General features: G+C 35.5%; 1 protein-coding gene across 1 annotated transcript in view; it reads left to right on the top strand.

Annotated features, from left to right (window-relative positions):
- The window catches only part of Thsd7b (thrombospondin type 1 domain containing 7B), a 798,478-nt gene that overhangs the window by 738,699 nt on the left and 36,126 nt on the right, over positions 1 to 23,653 (top strand). The window contains exons 17-19 of the mRNA XM_070038225.1: positions 11,612 to 11,753; positions 15,090 to 15,205; positions 17,449 to 17,566. Of these exons, the coding sequence (XP_069894326.1) occupies positions 11,612 to 11,753; positions 15,090 to 15,205; positions 17,449 to 17,566 (376 nt within the window). The remainder of the gene's footprint in view (positions 1 to 11,611; positions 11,754 to 15,089; positions 15,206 to 17,448; positions 17,567 to 23,653) is intronic.

Below are 23,653 nucleotides of genomic sequence, written 5' to 3'. Positions count from 1 at the left end.
AACAAAAGTATCAAACAAGAGAATGTCAGAAGCAAATATTCTGTGATTGTCCTTGAGCTGGTGTTTAATCTCATCAACAACTTTGCTGAAGGCAGGGAAGTCTGTTAGATTATCTTTCAATATGTCTGTGCAATGAATTCAACTTACCTTCAAAAACAATGCAGTCAAAGGCAATAGCAGTACTCTGTATATCACCTCTACTATATATATATATATATATATATATATATATATAAAATATATATAATATGTATATAATATATATAAGAGAATGTAGTTCTCCAAGAACACAAAAAATAAATGGTGATGGGAAAGAAAGTCTCAGCAGGTCAAGGTCAAGCTTTGAGCATTCAAAGGTGTAGATGGTGATAGTGTAGGAGCTTGGATGCATTGAATATGACTTGGTTTCATTTCTATTTTAATTTATGAAAATATAAAAAGATCACCAAGCTAAATGGTTTGATTTGGATTATTCTGAGAATAACCAACATTATCTGCAAAATGGAAAGAGCAGAATCTGTTAGGAAGTTATCATTGTAACCTAAATAAGATACTATAGTGACTTTATCAGAGTCAGATTGATGTAAATGGTGAGAGCTAAAATTAAAGCTAAAATGATTTGCACTCAGTCAGGTTGTAACAACAAAGTTGTTGGTGAGGACTTCATTAATTTTGTCCTAAGCCTCTGGATCCTTGGAATGGTAGGAAGAAATTAAAAGTTTATTATTATACCTACTTAAGACTTGATGGTTGTTTCACTTTTCCAGAGTTTTGGATAAAGTGAATTTGAGCTGGGACCTAATAATTTTCATGTATAACAAGTTCCAAGATGATAATGGTGCCATAGCTCTTGGGACAATATTGGAGAAAGACTGCTCAAGTATCCAGGCTATTCACTGCGTCCACAGAAGCCACAGTTCCACATCATTAGGGAAGAGGGATTAAGACATGGAAACTAGCATTCTTTCTGTGCCCAGACTGGCAGAGCCCCTTTTTAGTCCTCTCTTCCAATTTATGATGTAATGTGCATTATCTCACACATAAATGATATCAACAGATTTCGAGTTTTTGCTTCATATTCTGTGAGAAGAAACAAAGATAATTCATGATTTATGATGCAGTTCATAAATGGAAATATCATAAACTGGAATGCTTTTAGGAGCTAGGGGTGTTGCCTAGTGGTAGACAACATTCTTATCCTTCATAAAGACCTGCATTTAGTGCTCACTGAGGAAAGAGAAAGAATGAAAATGCACTTAACGCATTCAGCCTTCTGCACACTGCATCTTAGCAATATTGTTCACAATATAGAGTGTGGGTTGTGGCTCCTTGTGATTTGGAGCTGACTGGGAGCTATGACTTGTTGCCCCTGTCCGGCATTCTCAGAGAGTTTCACTATTAAACCACATATTGCTATCTTGGGAAAAGACCCAAGTTCAAAACTTTAAGTGCAACTTCTACTGAGTTCACATTACTTCTGCAACATCATCAAGTCTATATGGGAGATATCTATACAATAAACATAATAATTTCCTATGTTTGTCTTAGATCGTTCTCTATGCTCTTCATTTTGGTTAAGTCTAAATTATTTATATAGGGCTCAGACAACATCTACCCACACCCATTTCTCAAGAGAGGGATATGCTTAAGAAGTTAATGTGTCTTGCATGTTTACATCTAAGATTCGTTTTTGTGGATTTGATCTTATGTAATTAAAAATAAATGTGAGCTTCTAAGGTAGACAAATAACCCAATAATAGTCTTATCCTGAAATTAATCCTGTTATTTGATGAAGAAACAATTTCTACACTATAAAGAAATACTCATGAGGAAAAAATAGAGCAAATATTTATCCCTTTAAAATGTTACAACTGATTCTAGTAAACACACACACACACACACACAACACACACACACACACACACACACACACACACACACACACACACACACACACACACCTACCTAAGTAATGAGAATACAGTTTTGAAACATTGATTGTTCGATTTAATGGAAGAATACTTTTGTCCATTTTAACAAAAATTTGCTTTACAACTCAACACATCTGTAGCAGAAATAAAAGTTGTATGAAATATTTTCCTAAGTATGTAATACATTTTCTTTAGTATGGTGTATCAGTTTTTAAGTTGTTAATTGTGATTCACTAAATTGAGAACCAAAATAACACAGCTAAAACATGAGCTTGTAATACACTTCTTCCTGCCATCAATAAAATGGAGCTAATCATATATCTATGAAGTCATATCCAGGTTGAAGGGATTCAATTTAACAAAGCTCGAATAGTGACACAGAACAAACATTAAATATATCAACTATAAATATTGTTTTCACCATCCACTCATATAAAAGGGCTTGAAATTAAAAAACAAACAAACATTTGAATACCTAAGAATCATTTCATGTGTCTGAAATATTACCTTCTAATACACACAATTAAAAAAATAAATTTCAGAGGATAATTCAAGAAATATTTTTCTATTGAAAGGAGCATAAAATAGTATTTAAAATAAGTTCTTTTAAATATAATTATAAGTCTGGGACAAACAAGTAATGATTTTTTGAAAATCCAATCTGAAAGGGAAAATCCTCTCTGAGATGCTGTTTTATTTGCTGTTGTGGTGACTTGCATTTAATTTATTCCTGAATATTATTTACTTAAAATGAATGGAAAGCTTACTGTATTCATTTTTAAGAATTCCAAGGGATTCACATAGATAAGAAATTAAGAACTTGATTATTTACACAGAATTTTAAATTCTTTGGTGTTTTTTAATCTGTCACATGGAATACTAAGTCGATAAATAATAGTTGGAGATACAAGTAGAGTTGCAATCAATAGTGTAGCAGTTATGCATCATTTGTAAAAAACAATCTCATACTATAATGGTTCAAATGCAAGCTTGACTTTCAAAGTCATCTTGATATCATTATATCATCTCCCTCAAGTCGGGAAAGAGTGTACAGGATAACCTGTGGATTTTAGGGTAAGAGGTAGAAATGTCATGCATACCCTCCAACTTACTGGCTATTGTCACAAGAGTTATTTTCTGGTCACACCCAACTTCATAGAAGACTGAGAGATGTATAGTTCAGTCATGTGTTCAGAAAGAAAGGAGAAGACAAATCCCAACAAGTAATTTCAGATGATTTCAGACATATCAGTTCATTTTATAAATGCACATGTGATTTAGCTCAATGTTTCTTAAGCTCATTTGACTTTATTTTTCTTTCTTGGCACCAGCTTCTTTAAGGGACCACAGAAAAGAAATATGTAGTTAAATGCTCAAAACACCCATCCAAGATGTAGAAGCCTCCTACTATGCCTGGGGAGCTGTGCAGATTCCTTGTAATTATAATCCCTGAATTTACCACTAAGGCAAACTCACTACTGATTTTTATGATAAAGTGTTTCCTTCTTAGTCTGAAATCTACGTTAGACAAACATTTAAGTTATCTCTTTATCTCTTTTAATCTACTTCCATTCTTTCTCTTCTCATCCCTTCTTGGTAATTGAATGGCTGAAAAAGTAAGCCACTTGTCCTATAAAGAATTTCCCACATCTTTTGTGAATTGTATCACATGATGAGGTTTAACCCTGTCTCTGGGTTTTTAGTAAATTGAAAATTATAAAGGGCTTCATCATCTTTTGGTAAGAATTCCACCAAAAACATTATACTGTATTAGGAAACATAAACTGCACAGTTAACCCTTTCTGTTAATTATTATCATATCTACACACTATTATCAGGAATTACAAAGTAGTAGCACTCTAGTTCTATAATCCTTCCACATTTATTTGTGTAACTATGTATTAGAAAACTTGATTGCTTGTTATTAGCAAAGACAGGAAAATGTTTAGTCCTGTATTTTCCATAGCTTTTTTTGGGCTGTGTTGCAAGACAGGATGATTAGACTCAATTTGGACATTTCTTTTATAATCTTGAAATTAGCCTCTCTAAAAACTATTGCAAGCCGAGCACCGGTGGCTCACGCCTGTAATCCTAGCTACTCAGGAGGCTGAGATCTTAGGACCCCAGTTCAAAGCCAGGCTGGGCAGGAAACTCCGTGAGACTCTTATCTCCAATAAACCACCAGAAAATCAGAAGTGGTGCTGTGGCTCAAGTTGTGCTATGCTCGCCTTGAGCTGAAGAGCTGAGGGAGCCCAGAGTTCAAGTCCCACGACTGACCAAAAAACAAAAAACAAAACAAATTATTGCACTATTTTAGGGGAAATGATTGTGAATGATATCCAAAGCTCTAAGAATATACTGATGCTCATAATACTGTCTAATAATTTTTATGCTACTGCAGGAGATGGTGCTTAGAAATATTTATATTTATTTCCAATATTTTGTGAGATAAAGTATAAAAGTGGATCTATAGTGAGTGATATATCAAGCAAAAATTGAGAACTATAGTCATTTATGTAAGTTTTTCCTTGTATTTTACTTTCTCCAAGCCAAAAATCAAGTTTTTAAAAACATGGGTAATGATAAAATGATAATGATAAAATATACCATAATTACACATTTTATTCTAAGTTAACAAAGAAAATATTATCTGAATAGCAATATGTATACTACCTCTAATTTCAAAGTTTAAAATATTAATCATTTTTACATGAGTTCTCATCATTTGTTACAGTTATATTTTATTTGTGCCTTCAGAGTACATGGCTCTTACAGCAGTTCTGCATTGCAACCCTACATTGACATTTCAGCTATTAGAAGTACTAAACATGGTCTCAGATAACCTTCAAGGAAAGGCAGATGTTCATGGAAAATATTTTCATTGAGTGCTGGCTTAGCATTAGCACCTTATCTATGCTTTTGATAACAGAAAATACTTAGATCATTTTTCTTTGTTTAACATTATTACATTTCTACATCACTGATAGTTTTCTGAACAAAATAGGAAAATATAATTTTATTGCCCATAATAAGCAATTTAGTATTCTTGTTGATATTTTCAAAATATACTTACACTAAGATATATTTCAGTATTGATGTTTTTGTTGTGCTATTTTAATAGATGACTTCAAATGTTTTCTTTGTTTTAATTGGAAGATTTTCTTTTTCTTTTCCTTTTTTTTTCTTTTTTATTGTGAGAATACCATACAAAGAAGATTTTCTTAAACCTTTTTTAAATTAAATTCTTTGCTCTTTTCATGGAAACATATGTATGTGGCATTTCTTTTGCTTCAAATCTCTATATGCAGTCTGAAGTTCTAAATTTATTTTGATTCAATTATTTTCTCTTTTAAAATTTATTTCTCTAAAAAGATTATTTGGAATACCTCTTTTTTTATTGTGAAAATACCGTACAGAGGGGTTACAATTACATGGGAAGATAATGAATATATTTCTTATCAAGCATTGTAGCCTCCTCCTTAGTTTCCTCTTCCCATTCCTTCCCATCCCCCCCCACCCGCCCACCGAAGTTGTAAAGTTCGTTTTTCGACATAAAAACTTCTACATCTCATTGCTGCAATGGGTCCACGTGTATCTCTATTTAAATGATTTATTTTTGCCCTTCCCCTCCACATATTTTACCAACATCAAATACAATGAAAGCGGGGGTTATGCCGTGGGGGAGGGACATACAAAGCAACAAAGAAATCATCTTATAAATATGTTAGAAACAATCACAAGAAAGAAAAAAAAAACATTTGAAAACTTACCTTTGGGTTCATTTCACCTAACATCAACTTATCTGACCTTTTCTGCTTTTCTCAGACATATACTAGTTATTGCAAATAAGAGAAACCGTAGGACCTATGTTTCTTTGGGCCTGGCTTACTTCACTTCATATCATTTTTCCAAGTCTTTCCATTTCCTAACAAATGGGGCAATGCCATTCTTTCTGATGGAGGCATAGAATTCCATTGTGTATTTATCCCACATTTTCTTGATCCATTCATCTACTGAGGGGCATCTGGATTGGTTCCATATCTTAGCTATGGTAAATAATGCTGCAATAAACATAGTTTTGCTGGTAGCTTTAGTATGGTCTTGTTTGTGATCATTTGGGTAAATGCCCAAAAGTGGGATTGCTGGGTCATGGAGGAGCTCTATGTGGAGTCTTTTGAGGAACAACCATACTACTTTCCAAACACAACAAATCAAAGAAAGGTTGAACAAATAGGATTTCATGAAATTGCAGAGCTTCGCATGCCAAAGGACATAGCTAGCAAGATCAATAGAAAGCCCACAGATCAGGAGAAGATCATCACTAGCCATACAATGGACAAGGGTCTCATATCAAAAATATACCTGGAACTCAAAAAATTAAATCCCCCAACAACCAATCCTTAAAGAAACCACTGCCCAATAAATAAGTGGGCTAAAAACTTAAAGAGAAACTTCTCTGAAGAGGAAATAAGAATGGCCAATAAACACATGAAGAAATGCTCAACCTCTCTAGCCATAAAAGAAATGCAAATCAAAACAACATTGAGATACCTCCTCACCCCAGTTAGAATGGCTATAATCAAGAACTCTAATAACAAGAGATGCTGGAAGGGATGTGGACAGAAGGGAACCGTACTGCATTGTTGGTGGGAGTGTAAATTTGTTCAACCACTTTGGCATACCTCTTAATCTCACATTCTTATAATTAATTTCTGAAAAGTGATTCTTCATTTATTCTGATTTGTTTAATGAGCCCTATCACCTAATTCTGATTTCCTAATTTTTGCTTATGTTTATAACTTTGTGTATCTTGCATCATTTCCTAGACAACCTTTAGTGCTTTTGAAAAAAATCATGAAGTGTTTCAAGTGTTTCTTGTCTTCCTGATGTATTTTCTTAAACATGGAATGTCATTCTACCCTTTATTCTATTATGGAATTTGGTTTTAACCTTTTTCTTTGCCTCCTGTCTTGTGAAACTAGTTTTTGTAAACTTTGGAGTATCCAAAAATAAATTAATTTCCTTTGTCAGATTTGTTTCCATCGCTAGCTTGCTTACAGTCCCTTTTCCTTTATTACTTTCTCTTTTTTACTTGGCTTGAAAACTCTTGCCCTCTGTTTCTTTTTAGTAGCAGTAAACTGTGCTTGAAAGGAACTTTGGCTTCTTAACATTAGGAGTTCACTGGATTAATATCACATTGACTCAAATCTCTCCATAACCCTCCACATCCATCTGCTTTTGTGTAAAATCCTTCAGGCCTCAGCTTTTAGTTTCTATTTTATGTATTACATCTTTCAGATGCCCTATTTTTTAATGTTTTGCTTTCTCCCATTAGATGCTGATATCACACAAACCCTGTAGTTTCAGTCATTGCCATTAACACACTGGTTGTTTAAGGTTTATGAAGTTACTTTCTCTTAATTCCACTGGACATATTGTCCATTGTTTTTTACTTTATTCTCCTAGCACATTGTTATATAAGTCATCACCGTGGAATTGCTGGGTGGTTTTAAATGAATGAAGCATGAGAAACAATATTTTCAGTTTAGATTTCTCCCAATGTCTGTCAACCTGTGAAAATCAGGGCTAAATTTTATTTAAATTTTTGAGAAAGCCTTGCAATGTTTCCTTGTGAAATATTTACCTCTATGTATTTGTGTGTTTTTTACTTTTTGTTTAAGCACTAGCTTAGTCTAAACAGTCATTTATTTTAGACATAATTTTACAATAGAATTTCGGCAAAATACTAAGCAGAAATATCTACCAAGATATTTTGTTTTCTTTTATTGACAAATCATTTATTTTCCTCTTCATGAATATAAACATTGAAACTAATTGGTAAGACGGTAATAAATTATTGTAAGTATTTGGCCTGGAATTTGTGTAAAATTATTAAGAATACCTAATTGATACTTTTTGATCATCTGGAGACAATATGATACAATTGTGAAATTATGAATGCGGACACATTATTCAAGTATAAAATAACATCGATGGTAAATGTGCTTCAGTAATCAAAACTTTTCTCTTTTCATTTATTTTTTATTGTTAAAATGTACGGAGGGGTTACAGTTACATGAGTAAGGCAATGAGTACATTACTTGTGGATCATTGTTAGCCCTTCCCTTCCTTGTTATTGTCCCACTATCTCTTCCCTCCCCCACCTCCCACACTCCTCTCCCTACTCCCCTCCTCACTACATGAAGTTGTAAAGTCCAGTAGGTATCTTCCTTTCAATGGATTATCCTGTGTACATATTTGAGCGTTTTGTTATTCCCCTTTCTCTCCCCAGGTTAGACATATGTATATACAAGATACAGGATATCAAAATCGAGTACAGTGACAACAGGGGATATGCCACAGGGGAAAGAACATACAAAGGAAACAACAAAAAAATAATAAAATCACATGGTACATTTAAAATAGTAACAATAAAGACAGAACTCTTGTGTCCATATCTTGGGGTTCATTTCAGTTAGCATCAAGTTATATGGTCAATTGTACATGGTTTTTGAGTATTTCAGTTCATTTGATAAGATTCTCCTATATAGATGCTAATTATTGCAAATAAGGGAAGCCATGAGAACCTAAATTTCTTTGGAACTGAGTAACCTCAATTGATATGATTTTTTCCAAGTCTTTTAACATTAGAAAAATCCATGGTATTTTTTTCTTCATGTTTCAGTGTAACCCAACATTATTACTATGTACATAACCAAGATTCAAAGTACAGATTTCATGCTCAGTATAATATATGAAAAGGTAAAAGAAATATAAATAAATTAAATATTTCAAATACAGAAAGTGATTCAGTGATCATAATTCCAAGATTTTTTGTAAATTCATCTTAAAGGCTGCTTTAGATTTCCTGGGGCTGGAATTGCATGTAATGAATGTGTTTAATGGTTATTTATTGAAAAGCTGATAAATCCTACTTTTGTATGATTTTTATTGTAAAAATACTGTACAGAGGGTTTACATTTACATGAGCAAGGTAATGAGTACATTTCCTATTGAGCATTGTTGCCTCGTTCTTTGTTTTTCCTCTACCATCCCTTCCCTCCCACCTCCATAACTACCTCCCTCCCCCAGAGGGGAGCTCTATGTGGAGTCTTTTGAGGAACCTCCATACTGCTTTCCAAAGTGGTTGAACAAGTTTACACTCCCACCAACAATGCAGTAAGGTTCCCTTCTGTCCACATCCCCTCCAGCATCTGTTGTTATTAGAGTTCCTGATTATAGCCATTCTAACTGGGGTGAGGTGGAATCTCAACGTTGTTTTGATTTGCATTCCTTTAATGACTAGGGAGGTCTTCATGTGTCTATTGGCCATTCTTATTTTCTCTTCAGAAAGTTTCTCTTTAAGTCTTTAGTCCACTTGTTTATCGGGCAGTTGTTTCTTTGAGGATATCAATATTCCATCCTCATTCTTCAATGAAATAGAAGAGGCAATCCAAAAATTCATATGGAACAATAAAAGACCCCGAATAGCAAAAAACGATCCACAGAAAGAACAGTGCTGGAGGAATATCAGTACCAAATTTCAAACTCTACTACAAAGCCACAGTAATTAAAACAGCTTGGTACTGGCACAAGAACTGACCTCAGGACCAATGGAATAGAACTGAAACCTAGAAATGAACCCACAAACCTATAGCTACCTAATCTTCGATAAAGGAACTAAAAAAATAGACTGGAAGAAAGACAGCCTCTTCAGTAAATGGTGCTGGCAAAATTGGTTAATCACTTGTAGAAAACTAAACCTAGTTTCTTATATATCACCCTGAACCAGAATCAACTCCAAATGGATCAAAGACCTCGGAGTCAAAACAGACACCCTGAAAACATTACAGGAAGGAATAGGTGAAACCTTAGGTCTCATTGGCACAGGCTGAAATTTTCTTAATAGAGACTCAGAAGCACAACAAATCAAAGAAACATTGGACAAATGGGATTGCATGAAGCTGCAGAACTTCTGCATTGCAAAGGACATAGTTAGCAAGATCAATAGAAAGCCCACAGATTGGGAGAAGATCTTCACTAGCCATGCAACAGACAAGGGTCTCATATCTAAAATATACTTCAAACTCAAAAAATTAAATTCTCCAACAACAAATCCTCAAAGAAACAACTGCCTAATTAATAAGTGATAAGCAAAATTTATATCAAGATTTCAATGGAAGTGGTGCTGTGGCTCCAGCAGTGCTGGCCTTGAGCTGAAGAGCGCAGGGACAGTCCCAGGCCCAGAGTTCAAGCCCCACTACTGACAAAAAAAAAATTAACAATAATTCAAGAAGTTGCGAGAGAAATGGTAGTCATTATGCCTTGTACCAGAAATAAATTTTAAGGAAAGAAAAAAGGGTAATGAAGATATGGACAATGACACTATACAAATAGGTATAGCATACCTGTCCATAATACATGAAGACACATACATACATTTATAAACAAACCTGTAAAAATCCCTAGGCATAAGTAGAATTGCTTAATAAGAAGGAGAAAAAATTAGTATTACAGGAATGTTTATGAAGGGAATAAGACTTAATTGATGTTCTAAGCAAAACAAAGAATAGGGTTTTTAGGACAATTGAAAGGATATTGTTCCATTAGGAAAGTATGTTGTGGATAGAGCAGTTGGATGAGATGTGATACGTAGATTTATCTGGCTGGAGAGTATTATATGAGCTGAGTCTATCAGAGGGTAATTACCCCATGGAAACTGTGTGTTTCCAGATCTTTGGAATTGACATTTATGCATTAACTTTGCAGAAAGGGCAATGGCATCCAGTGGCTCAAGCCTTAGACTGAAGGTCTTCCCTAACAGAAACATGTTCTTTGTGTGTGGAGGGTGGGGGGGGAGGGGTAGGTACTGGGATTAAACTTAATGCTTCATCTCACTTACTAGGCAAGCACCCTATTACTTTCACTACACTCCTAGACCTCCAAATAAAAAGAACGTTCTAGTATATTGTCTATAGTGACTCGATAGATTTTAATATGTTTCTTCTAGGATTTAAAAACAAATATTTTCTCAGCGGGGATCCAGTAGCTCACACTTGTAATTATAGTTACTCAGGATGCTCAGATTTGAGGATCACAGTTTGAAGTCAGACCAGGCAGCAAAGTCCATGAAACTGATCTCCAGTTAACCACCAGAAAAACTAGAAGTAGAGCTGTATGTAGCTCAAGTGGCCTTACACTAAAAAGCTCAGGGACATTTTTCAAGCCCTAAGTTCAAGCCCCAAGACCAGTTCAAACAAACAAACAAACAAATAAATAAATCTCACTCTTAAAACTCAATATAATTATTGGACTAAACTATATGAGGTCAGAGTGACATTTAAACTCACAAAGTGTATTGATTTTTCACTTTGTGCTGAGTATTTCAGAATGTAAAATGAGTTTAATGGGTGAAAATCATCTCCATGTGCTTTATTATATATGAGATAAAAATGTAGTCTTGGAGATAACAGAGAAATAATTGCAGAAAACAAAATTTCCATGAATCATAGAATGATTTGACTTTCTGAATACTTTGTGACACTCACAGAAGTCTCTTCCCTGTATTTTGTTAAATAGCTACCTACTATACAGAGTTCATAAATCACACATATGTCTATGCATATGTGTGATTTATGAACTCCGCATAGACCCACTCTCTGTGGTCTTTTGTTTTTCAGTCATGTGACCCCCAAACAATGCAGAGAAGAACTCGCCATCTGCTACGGCCTTTGCTGAGCTCAAGGACTTGTGCGGAAGACTCACAGGTGCGGCCCTGCCTACTTAATGAAAACTGCTTCCAGTTCCACTACAATCTAACAGGTAAAGTTGAAAGCCATGGCCTTGCTATTTGTTCTGAACACTGGCAAATGAGTAGATGTTGGTGTGTGTTTCAATTCCTGAGTTTTTGGAGGAAGAGTGACAATGTGTGAACGTGTTATTCAAAAGGATAAGGTCTTATTGACACTTACAGAAAAAAACAAACAAACTCATTCTTGGTATGAAGATTCAGCCAGACCATCTGGAGCCCCTGAAGTATAACATGCTTTAAAAAGGTCTGGCACAGTTTCAGAATAATGCTGCAATAAAGCCAGGATAAACTAAAACAACAAAAAGTAAGTAGTGAAGGGTAATTTACCATTGAGAGATGAAAGTCGTCATAGTGTCATGGAGTTTGGGGCTTTCATGACGCATATTATTTCAAAAATTAAAGTTTTTGGCATTCTGAATAGATCTCAGAAAAAGATGGAGGGGCCTGAGCAGTCAGGAGTGACTGCAAGGTAATGGGAGTCACATCAGCCCAGTCATTCAGCCAGTACTCAGGTTTCCCTGAGTACCAAAACAAAGGACTATTACTCACGTTGACCTGTGACCTGCTACTCCCTGCAACAGCTGACATATAAAACTGTAAGAAAATGTAGAAGCATATTAAGTCTCAGCATTCAATTAAATATTAAGGAACACAGCATTATGCTCATGCAGAGACAAAGCAATCTCCAAACAGAAAAATCAAGTTCATGGCCCTGGCCACATTTGCACTGTTGAGATTTCTCTTGTAGAAAACCTCAAAGGAAGCCAGGCACAGATGGCTCAAGCCCTCTCAGTAGGTTGAGGTCTGAGGATCACGGTTCAAACCCAGTCCACGCCAGAAACGCTGTAAGACTCTGATCTCCCATAAAAAACCCAGAAAACCAGAAATGGTGCTGTGGCTCAGCGGTAGAATTTTCAACTTGAACTGAAAAGCGCAAGGAAGAGCCCAAGCCTAGAGTTTAAGCCCCACAACTGACAAAAAAAGAAAAAGTAAAAAAGAAAAATATAACCTTAGAGGAATTGCTGTTGATATGTCTTGTCCTTATTTCGGATAAATGATGATGATATGGTATATTTGCCCTTTTTCTTTAGAGTCTTGATTTTTATAGTGTATTTTTCAGAAACAGTGAAATTTGCCTAATAGAAAGAACATAAATATATTTATAAAAACATACTAGACATCAATATAATATATATATATATATATATTATACTACATACATATACACACACTAAGCTGGTGATTTATCACATGTGGTACACATCCCCAGACTTTTGAATTTTAGTTATTTTTCAGATAATGGCTTGTATTTTTGTCTGGGTTCAGACTCAAAGCTCAATCCTACTAATGCTTTCCGTGTAGCTGGGAAAAGCATATAATTTAAAGACTAACTTTTACTGTATGTAAGCTTATTGTTGCTATTAAAATCTTGGAACCTTTACCAAATGTGGCAAATATCATTACTATAAGGTAAGCACTGATTTGGTCAAGGAGATTTAAGGTAATAACAAGCATTTTTAATCAAGTGAATTATAAGGTAGTTTATGCTAACTGTCTATTATCTACAGTATAATGTGACTACCCAAGTCTATAAAACTTTCTTATATTGTAGACTAACTTGAAAATATAAAGATTCTTTGGGTCTTTTGTTCCTTTCCAGGACATTTTTCTTGGTTGTACTGTATCAAAAATACCAAATAATTATTTTATATATTCTTTTTAAAAATAAGTTTTTTATTGTAAAAATACTGTACAGAGGGGTTACAGTTACATGAGCAAGGTATTGAGTACATTTCTTATCAAGCATTGTTGCCTCCTTCTTTGTTTTTCCTCTACCATCTCTTCCTTCCCACCTCCACAGCTACATTCCCCATCCCCACCCCTCCTCCCCAGGCTAAATTGTAAAGTTCCTTTTCCAACATAGCATCTTGTACATCTCATTATTATAATGGGTCAACCTGTAACTCTATTGAAGCATTTTGTTTTTCCCTTCCCCTCCCAAATTATACTGACATTAAATACAGGTGAAAACAGGTTTTATACCATGGGGGAGGGACAAACAAAGCAACAAAACAATCACATGGTACCTTATAAATACGTTAGAGACAATAGCAAGAAAGAAAAAACCACTTGTGTCCCTATCTTGGAGTTAATTTCACTTAATATTTTCATTAAATAAATTGTTTAGTTCATTCAGGTTGCTACAACAAATTGCCGTATGCTGAATAGCTTTTAAACAAGAGATATCTATTTTTCATAAATCTGGATCTGGTCAGACCAAGATGATGGTACTGGCACATTCCATGTTTGGTGTGGGCTTCTTACCCATGGTAGCTGTACTCTCACGTGCTCAGTGGACAAACAAGGTCTCTACAGTCTCTTCTACAAAGATACTAACCTTTGTGAGTTCTCACACCCAGTTTCTGTAAGACCTACCTCCTAACATTGTCACCCTGGGTGGGTTAAGATTTCCATATAAGAATGGATGGAGGGGCAAATAAATTCCTATCATCTGGCATCGTTTCTTTGTTGTTCTCTCTCTCAAAATCACCAAGAAAAGTTGGTTCCATATTAGTTTTTGTTTATCATCTTGTTTAGTTCCCCTTCTCTGCTATGCTGGCTAGTGTGACATGATTGCTAACAAACCATTAGTCACTTTACATCTGGAAATCCAATTTGAGGAGGTAACTCACTTCAGTTGCTTAGTTTTTGTTTTTTGTTTGTGAGTACATTTCTTGTCAAACATTGTTACCCCCTCCCTCATTTTTCTGCCACTTTCCCGTTCCCCTAATGCCCCTCCACCAAGTTATAAAGTTCATTTCCAACATATTGTCTTGTGAGTATCATTATTGCATTGATTTGCCCTTTGTCCTTTGTCTCACCATTTTGTTGTTCCCCTTTCCTTCCCTAATTCACATTAATGTATATATAATACACAGGATACCAAAATCAAATACAATGACAACAAGGGATAAACCATAGGGACAAAATGAAAAAAAAAAAAAAAGAAGTAACTTCACATAGTACTTTAAAAGCAAAAACAGCAAAGAAAAAACTTGTGTTTCCATATCTTCGAGTTCATTTTTCTTAGCATCATCTTATATGGTCATATGTACATAGCTTTTGGGCTATGGTGATTCTCTTCTAAGACTACCCTAGACGTATACATATATTATTACAATTTTATGTCTATATTTTTGGAGTTTTTTCCCCTAGTAAAATAATCTCATCCTGCTTTCCAGATCCACTTGGGAAGAGTTTTAGGGATATATATGGACTTCACCAATGTAGATTTGCTCTATTTTGTTCACATGATCATAATTTTGGTGGTGATTCTATGCCTATAGAATGGAGTAGCTGCCAGCTGAGTGAAAATGCATCCTGTGGCCAAGGCGTCAGGACTCGCCTTCTGAGCTGTGTTCGGAGTGATGGCAAGCCAGTCAGTATGGACCAGTGTGAGCAGGTAACTTGCTCATGTTGAGTTATCTTTGTTTCCTTAATATTTGTCTATAACCTTTATGTTGTTAAATACAGATAGCAGACTGATTTGTTCTCCTCTTAGCTTAGGTCCAGTCAAAGTAAAATTATAGTACAGTTGTACTTAGCTAGTTTGGACTTGGTCACAATGAAGGGGGAAAACTTTTTTTTTATAATGGAGAAGTAAGTCCATGAAATATATGTATCAAATGTTATTGTAATACGTTTTAGTATTTATATGCATGTAATACTCCCAAGAACTTATAGGTTGTGCTTGTTTGCCAACATACTGTTTAACCTTAGGAACTTTAACTAGTAGGATATGACCCTTCATCTTGACACATGACATATTGACACACTGTCCCTTTATCATAGACATTTATTGTCTCAACAAGTGATTGCTGGTTAAACAATACAGCGATCTTCTCCATTTCTAGCTATATAAACACCTTCCCTATCAAGTTTCAAACTAGGTTGTTCTGAATTTTTCTAATTATATTGCATCCATCTTTTCCATCACAAAATATATGGAATATAAAGAACAAGCTTTGCACAAATGTGTTGCAGAGAATTTAACATTTCCTTCTCAACAAATAAATGAAAAGCCTATATGGGTTGCTGAATAGAAATGAAGATGCTATCCCATTGTATGAATCATAAAACCTTGGAATAAATTGAAAACAAGGGAGCTGAAAACAAAGATTGCTTCAGAAACTTCTGTAACAAATTGGCAAGATGAAAATTGGTCCTGTTGCTGCTAACGTAGGTGTAGTACACATTTGGAAATTAAAGCAAAAGAACTCTTCCTCATCTTTCCTAACTCCAAATATTCTCTCAACATGCTCTCCAAATAGCTGTCAACCATGGCATCAACTTTAGACGAGACCATTTGAAACTAGATGATATTGTGAAAATAGCAACCCTGGTAGAGAGTGCTATCTGCTGTCAATGATTTATTTTAACATTCTATTTCAGTTAATTAGTTGTCTGGCTCAGGAAAAGTTAACTAATCTCTCTATAACAGTTTATAATCAATATTTAATGTATGTAATGAATGTTTTCTTTTGATATTCACTAGTGGAAAAATATGCTTCTGCTTTCTAAACTGTTTATGTCCAACAAATGTTTTTAAAATGTTAATTTTTAAAATCCCAAGTTATTAACCTAAGTAGAATACCCATGTTTCAAAAATTAATCATAGCTCTCCTGTGGTAATTTCCAATTTATGCACTTGGCAAGCCATCATGATTTAATAATTAATTTAAATTTGGTGTATATGTACTGCTAATATTTAACATGTGTTGAGTGTCAAAATATTCCTAATTAGTCAAACAAACATTGTATGAGTTCTAAATCAAAATTATTTATCATTCTCTTCATATATCTAAGGTGATTTATTTTTACACTAAAAACTAATATATCTTAGTCATTACATAATATTTATATTTTGTCTCTAGAGGTTGACTTTAAATAGACTTTCTTAAATGAAGCATATTGCCATCTTTTCCTGAGAGTAAGACCATAATTGTATTTAAAATCCAGTTGCTCTTTTTAGGAGTTCAGAGAGGGTGTTGGTTTTATTTTGATTCCTATTCCGTTATCTTTTACCCATACTAGCTGTTAATGTCGACGTCTCTGTGTGCTGTTGATTCGTCCCAGGATGCCTAGATTTGATACTGAGATGTCCCTTCAGTTTCTTACTAAGCAACAGGACAGATCTTTCTATGGCATGACTTACAACTTTCCCAGAGCCTGATGGCAGATCCATTCTAGACTTGTAGTTTTATAAAAAAGAATTTGGGCTGGGTGCTAGTGGCTCATGCCTGTAATCTTTACTACTCAGGAGGCTGAGATCTGAGGATCGCAGTTCAAAGCCAGCTCAGGCAGGGAAGTCTCCAATTATGCAATTAACCACCAGAAAACTGGAAGTGGCATTGTGGCTCAAGTGGTAGAGTGCTAGCCTCGAGCTGAGGGACAGCTCCCAGGCCCAGAATTCTAGCCCCACAATGGACAAAAAAAAAAAAAAAAAAAAAGGAATTTGGGTTTATAAGATTTTAGTTGTGAAATAAAAAAAATATATTTTCCATGATCGTCATGGATTTATAACAGACAGGCAATTTGTTCCCCCAGTGAAATGTGGAACGTTTACTAATTGCACTATGAAGGGTATCCTTTCTCATAAAAGCAGTTTCATTGGGTAGTGAAGTTGTATTTTGTTGCTATTTGCAGCGCAATTTGGAGAAGCCCCAGAGAGTGAGCCTTCCCTGCTTGGTAGAATGTGTGGTCAACTGTCAGCTCTCAGGATGGACAACTTGGACAAAGTGTTCACAGACCTGTGGCCAAGGAGGTAATTGGGTCCTCTGTGTTTGTTCTGAACATATAGCTTAGTTTTTAAAATAGTTTTCAATATGTAGTAGTTGGATAAATGGTATAAGCTATGTTGATCAATTGAAGGCAATACAAGGCTGGCCCAAAGAGGAAGAGAGACAGAACTGGATCTCATCTTAGTTTCATAGAGCTAAGCAGATTGTGAACCTGACATGGTAACAGTTGAAGACTCCACAGGGGCTTTTAGACTTTTATAACAATACTCATTAAGAAGATACTAAGTTCTGCTGGTTGTAAATCATGCTGGCCTCAGTGGTTTGATGAGGATGTATTGCATTATTAAAACTAGGTACTCTGTCAGACGAGCCCCCAAAGCACAGAGATTTAACATGACACTACAGACTTATTTCCACCCATGTAAACAGAGAAGTAGTTTCTGCTTCAAATTGTCAATCAAAAGCACACACTGACAGAGGTTCTGCCACTTTAATATAAGGGCCTTTCTCAGAATTGTGACATCATGTGGTTTTGTGGGGATTTTTCCAGACCAGTTGGAAGTGGTATGCATCTCTTCCATAAATACTCTATTAGTCATAATTTAGTTTTTGTCCTCAACTCCATGCAAGAAGGAATATCAGAAACTGTGGTTTATAATGGCCAGCTGCTAATCAGTAACAGTGATACAAAATAGAGGAATCTTTGATGAATGCTGCCATAAGATCTCAGGCCATGTGTAGTGGCAAGGGATATAGAACATGATCAACACTCAGAAAGGCAATGGTAAAAGGAAGCCCTTCTCTTAGTGTAAACAAAATGCTGAGATATGTATCCATGGGAGAGCAGGAGTAACAAAATCACAATGAGAAGCACACAAATAGTTTAGGCTAGAACTCTGGTCCTAAAGAAGGGTACAATTACATGGCAAATATCATACATTTGGAGTTAAAAACCTTGGGAGAAATCTTGACAATGCAATTATATAAGATGAAGGGGAAATTTTTTTAGAGAGGAAAATGATTTTTAAAAAGATGAAAAACAAAATAACTATGAGCTGGAGAAATAGGGAACCAAATGCGAGAAAGGAATAATAAAGACTGGGAGACTAGGAACTGTTTTGCCAACCAAGGGTAGATGGAAGGGGTTTTCTAGAATTTCTGAGACTGAAACCCTTACACTATTCACAAATGAAGATTCTTGGGTGGTGGTCATTCTCTGAATTATTTAGAATTGTATGAGGAACTAAGCAGGAAGCAGCATGGAACAATACCCAATATGTGAACTCAGCTGTAGGATCCCAGGGAGGACAGAGCTGAGAGAAGTGGTCAGGGAATATATTAGGAAACTGAAGTTAGAAAAACTAGACCACTATTTCTTCAAAACCATCACTCACAACGAAAGTGTGACAATCTCAGCTTCCAATAGTATGATGCCATTTTCTATGCAAATGAGCACAAAGTACATTGGAAAAACTATTGGTAGGAACAGGTATTTTCTTTTCTTTTTCTTTTTTATATTTTTATTATTTTTAAATGGTTGTGCAAAGGACTTGCCATTTAAAAAAGCTGTTTATGAATGCAATGCATCTTGTTCAATGCTACCCACTTTCAACACTTTTGCCATTACTCCCTACCCACCCATTCCCTCACTCTTCTTAATTTTGTAGGGAATACATTGTATTCCTGACTGCATATTTCTCTTCTTCTCCTCTTCATTGGTCTACCCCTTTCCCCTTGACTCCACCCCCAACCCTTTTAAGTATCCCATTCCTGGTGTTTTTTTGTTGTTGTTGTTGCACTTTGACTTTTCCTTTCTAAGGAATTACACTATTTGTGTACTCCATTAAAACTATAGTATTTCAGTTAGTACGTTTTATGCACTTGCATACTATTCAACATATTTACTTGTAAATTTATAAGCTAAACCTAGCTTCCACATGTTGGAGAAAACATGCACCCTTTGTCTTTCTGGTCCTGAATTACTTCACTTACCATTTGTAAAGGGCAGGATTTCAATGATCAATCCATAATTCCTTGTCTTCTAAGTCTTCCGCATGACAGCATGGTAGTTTCCAGTTAGGCATTCTCTTTAAAGTTGGACATACCTTGATTCAAATTACAGCTGCTACTATTCACAATAGCAGTAACAGCTCAGATGTCCTACACACACACACACACATATACATACACACTCACGCACGCACACACACACACACACACACACACACACATATATATATATATATAAAATGGAATATAAAAATGATTTGTATCAGGGTGTGTGTGTGCGTGTGTGTGCATGCATGTTTGCCAGTTCTAGGGCTTGAACTGTGGGCCTAGTTGTTGTTCCTGACATGTTTAGTTCAAGATTAGCACCACTTGAGCCACAGCACACCTTCTGGTTTTTGGGTGGGTAATTTCAGATAAGTATATCATAGGTTTTTCTACTGTAATCTTCAGATCTCAGCCTCCTGAGTAGCTAGGATTAGAGGCATGAGCCACCTTAACCCAGGTCATTTTCAGGTAAGCAGAGGTATTTGAAATCCATCATATAAATAATGTCAACTAGGCTCACTAGGACAAAAGTCACATAGTTTATCTTATATGTAGGCATTAGATTTAACTATAAACATTCATAAGTAAATACAGAATTATATGTGTATGTATGTATATGTATGCACAAATATGTATGTATATGTTATGTGATCTGATACCATAGTAAAACTTCTTTACACAATTAATATGTACTTTATAACAAAGAGAACATTAAGAATTTGGAATATGTCTTGTCTGAGGTATATAGGTACTTGGGGCCTATATGTCTATGAGAAAATGGAACAGGTAATTTTGAGACTGATTTAAGAGGCAGTGGGAGATATTAAAAAAGAAAAGCTAACTGAAATGTCTAAGTAAATTGATCTTTCTGTTTCAGCTTCTTTAATTACATATTGGAATTTATATACCTGCTGGAACTAGCCTGCTATAGTTTGGATATTAAGAGTCTGACCAAGGCTATTGTTAAAGGCTTGGTACCTGGGGAGGTAGTGGAACTTTGAAGATATGTAGCCCAGTACAAGATGTTTGGTCCCTGGGGACTTCTTTAAGGAAGCTAATGATTGAGACCCAATCCTCTTTTCTTACTTTCTTTCTTTTCCTGACCATCAGGTGATCAGCTTTGAGCAATCACCATTTTCCAACATAGTGTTCCACCAAGAGGGCCAAATTGTCCTGGACTAAAATCTCTAAAACTGTGAATGAAATACATGCTTGATATTTATAAGTTCATTATCCTCAGGTATTTGTTATAGCAATGGAAACTGGTGAACACAGACAGAGGCTTTGTTCTTAGTTTGAGAACTAGATGATATGGAGTTTATAAAGACACAGAGTAACTGACATATCAGGGATGTTTACTATATCATAAACCCTCTTCTTCCTACCTGCCAGTAATAGGAAGGGCCTCAACATTCCCTAGGAAATTTTAAAGACTCTTGCATAGACTCAATCACCCCATTGAATGCATCCACAGCCCATCCTTTTTACCCTAAGAACACTGAATATCCATGTACTTGTCACAGGCGAAGTGAAGTTTTAATGTGAACATCTATCAAGTGATTTCCTATTGACTCATTGGTCCCTCATCCATTTGTTTATCCATTTTAAAAAATGGATACATATTAGTTAAATTCTATGCCTTAATGGGCAACAGTGGATTTTTTAATGGCAATTTTCCTAATTCTATGCAGTTTAGGGTCTAGTGAAGTTAAACCAAATGTGATAATATTGCATGTGATGAATTAACTTAAGGCTCATGCAGATAAAAAGTGTTATTCACATAACTGGGGCCTGTCATCAGAGAAGTTATTTCCTCCTCTTTACAGAAGTGATCCACCTAATTAAACCCCAGCATAATCACTGCAGTCTTGTCCTCAAGGGTCACTTTTGGGAACTGCTCTAGCCCCAAAATAAAGAGTAACATGAAAAAGAAGAGAAAGGACAGAGTCTGAGTTGTGACCATGGTCCAGGAAGTGCAGAATATTTCCTTTGTGAGCACTCTGTCTGCCCAGCTAGCTCTGTTTGCTCCAATTCACTGAATTTGGGGGCCCACCCTTGATTGCAATATGTCACTTCCCTTACAAGGACCATCTCACAGTCATCCCATTACTACATACTATAATTTTGTCATTCGTGAATTGAATCACTTGTAATGTCTCATCTTTCTAAAGGACCAGAAACCCTGTTTGAATTCATGGGTGAATCTTCCCAATTCTGGTGAAGCACAGTGTGTAACTTATTGGAAGAATTTCAGTTAGCTTTGTCCTTGCCCAAGTGGTTCAGATCTTAAAAAGAAAATCCTAAAAAAGCAACGATTGTAGACTGGATTCTAAGTATAAAAGCAGCTAGCCTCTGTCATCTGCTATTTTTCCTCTCCTTTTGCCTAAATAAATATATAAGTTCTTAGTTCCCATAACTCAAGATGACATCCAATGCAAGGATATGGAAAGTGTGTTTATATTTCTTTTTGTATGCAAGACATAATTCTGCTTACTGTATCAAGTCACTGAAACAAGACAGATAATTTTTGCTACACAACATAGCACCTTTACAAAACCAATCCCAAATCATGTATTTAGTGTTACCAATTCAAATTTAACTTAATTAAATACCAATGTATTTAAAGTTACCAATTTAATTTTTCAAGAGGTTCTATAAACTCATCACACTCTGATTATCTAAGAAAAACAAAGTAAACAAACTGAATTCCTCTGTTGGAGAAATCTAACCAACTAGAGCCCGAGTTTAAATTCAGCTTTCTCAAATCCTTAGAAGAATAAACAAAGGATAAAATAAAGTTTTCACAAGAAACATCATTTTGTGATGCTAAGCACAGAGAAATGGGGAAAGAATATTAACTACAGAGAGAAATCAAGTTGTATGAAACAACCTCACCAGCCTGTTTAGCAGAATGTTTCTTCCTGGAATCAAGTATTAGCATCAGTGTTCTGTGTTGGCCTGTGCTATGATCGTCAGCACAAACACATGCACTCCCACTCAGAAGCTTCCCTGTGGACCTTTGAACCATGACACCAACACTAGTCAGAAGCTGAGTGGTGGCCCAGGCAAAGCTTAATGAACTGCATATAGCTTTCTTGCCAATATTGTATACAGAAGGTGGCCTGCAAGGTGAGTCTTCCCAGAGGCAGAACCAAGTAGGATAGATAGAACTAGAGAATAAACATAAAGAAAAACAAGGATCCTAGGTCGGGCACTGGTGGCTCACGCCTGTAATCCTAGCTACGCAGGAGGCTGATATATGAGAATCACTGTTCAAGGCCTGCACAGGCATGGACATTCCTGAAACTCTTATGTCCAATTAACCACCAGAAAACTGAAAGTGGTGTTATGGTTCAAGTGGTAGAGCACTAGCCTCGAGCTGAAGAGCATTGGGGACAGAGCCCAGGCCCAGAGTTCAAGACCCACGACCAAGGAAAAAAAAGAAATAAAAGGAAAGAAAGAAAAGGAAAGAAAGAAAGAGAGAGAGAGAGAGGAAAGAAAGAAAGAAAGAAAGAAAGAAAGAAAGAAAGAAAGAAAGAAAGAAAGAAAGAAAGAAAGAAAGAAGGAAAGAAAGAAAGAAGGAAAGAAAGAAAGAAGGAAAGAAATAAAGAATGAAAACCAGGATCCTGACTGGGATGGTTGGGATATAAAGCAGATCTGCCTAGCAGTTTGACTATCTCCAAGCAAGGTTTTTGTCTCTTTGTTTCTTGTGGAGATTTAGAGTTCAGTCATTGTTTTAATTTTTTTCTACTTATTTTCTGTCTACTTAATTTCTTTTTTATTTTGGCTTTATTTTGTTTACTTACTTTTTTGTTGTTGTTTTGCTTTTGTTTTTGTTTTCTGCTGGCGTCCTATAACTTACTCATTTGCCCACCTTTCAATTGCAGCTTCAGATTTTTACTTCTGGTTTGTGAAAACACAAGAAAACAGTCCTATCAGCAATCTACTATCTTGATCCATCTGGCTGTAACATTTTTCTGAATAGTTTTTGTGTTTGTTTAATTTTATGAAACTGTGGATTGAACTGAGAACGTCTCCAACTAATAATTTACAAC

The sequence above is a fragment of the Dipodomys merriami genome, unplaced genomic scaffold (assembly GCF_024711535.1).
Source record: "Dipodomys merriami isolate MVZ:Mamm:240054 unplaced genomic scaffold, mDipMer1.0.p SCAF_1, whole genome shotgun sequence".
In the NCBI taxonomy this organism is placed as follows: domain Eukaryota; kingdom Metazoa; phylum Chordata; class Mammalia; order Rodentia; family Heteromyidae; genus Dipodomys; species Dipodomys merriami.
Note: the sequence above shows the minus strand (reverse complement) of the source record. Positions and strands in the feature narration are given on the sequence as shown.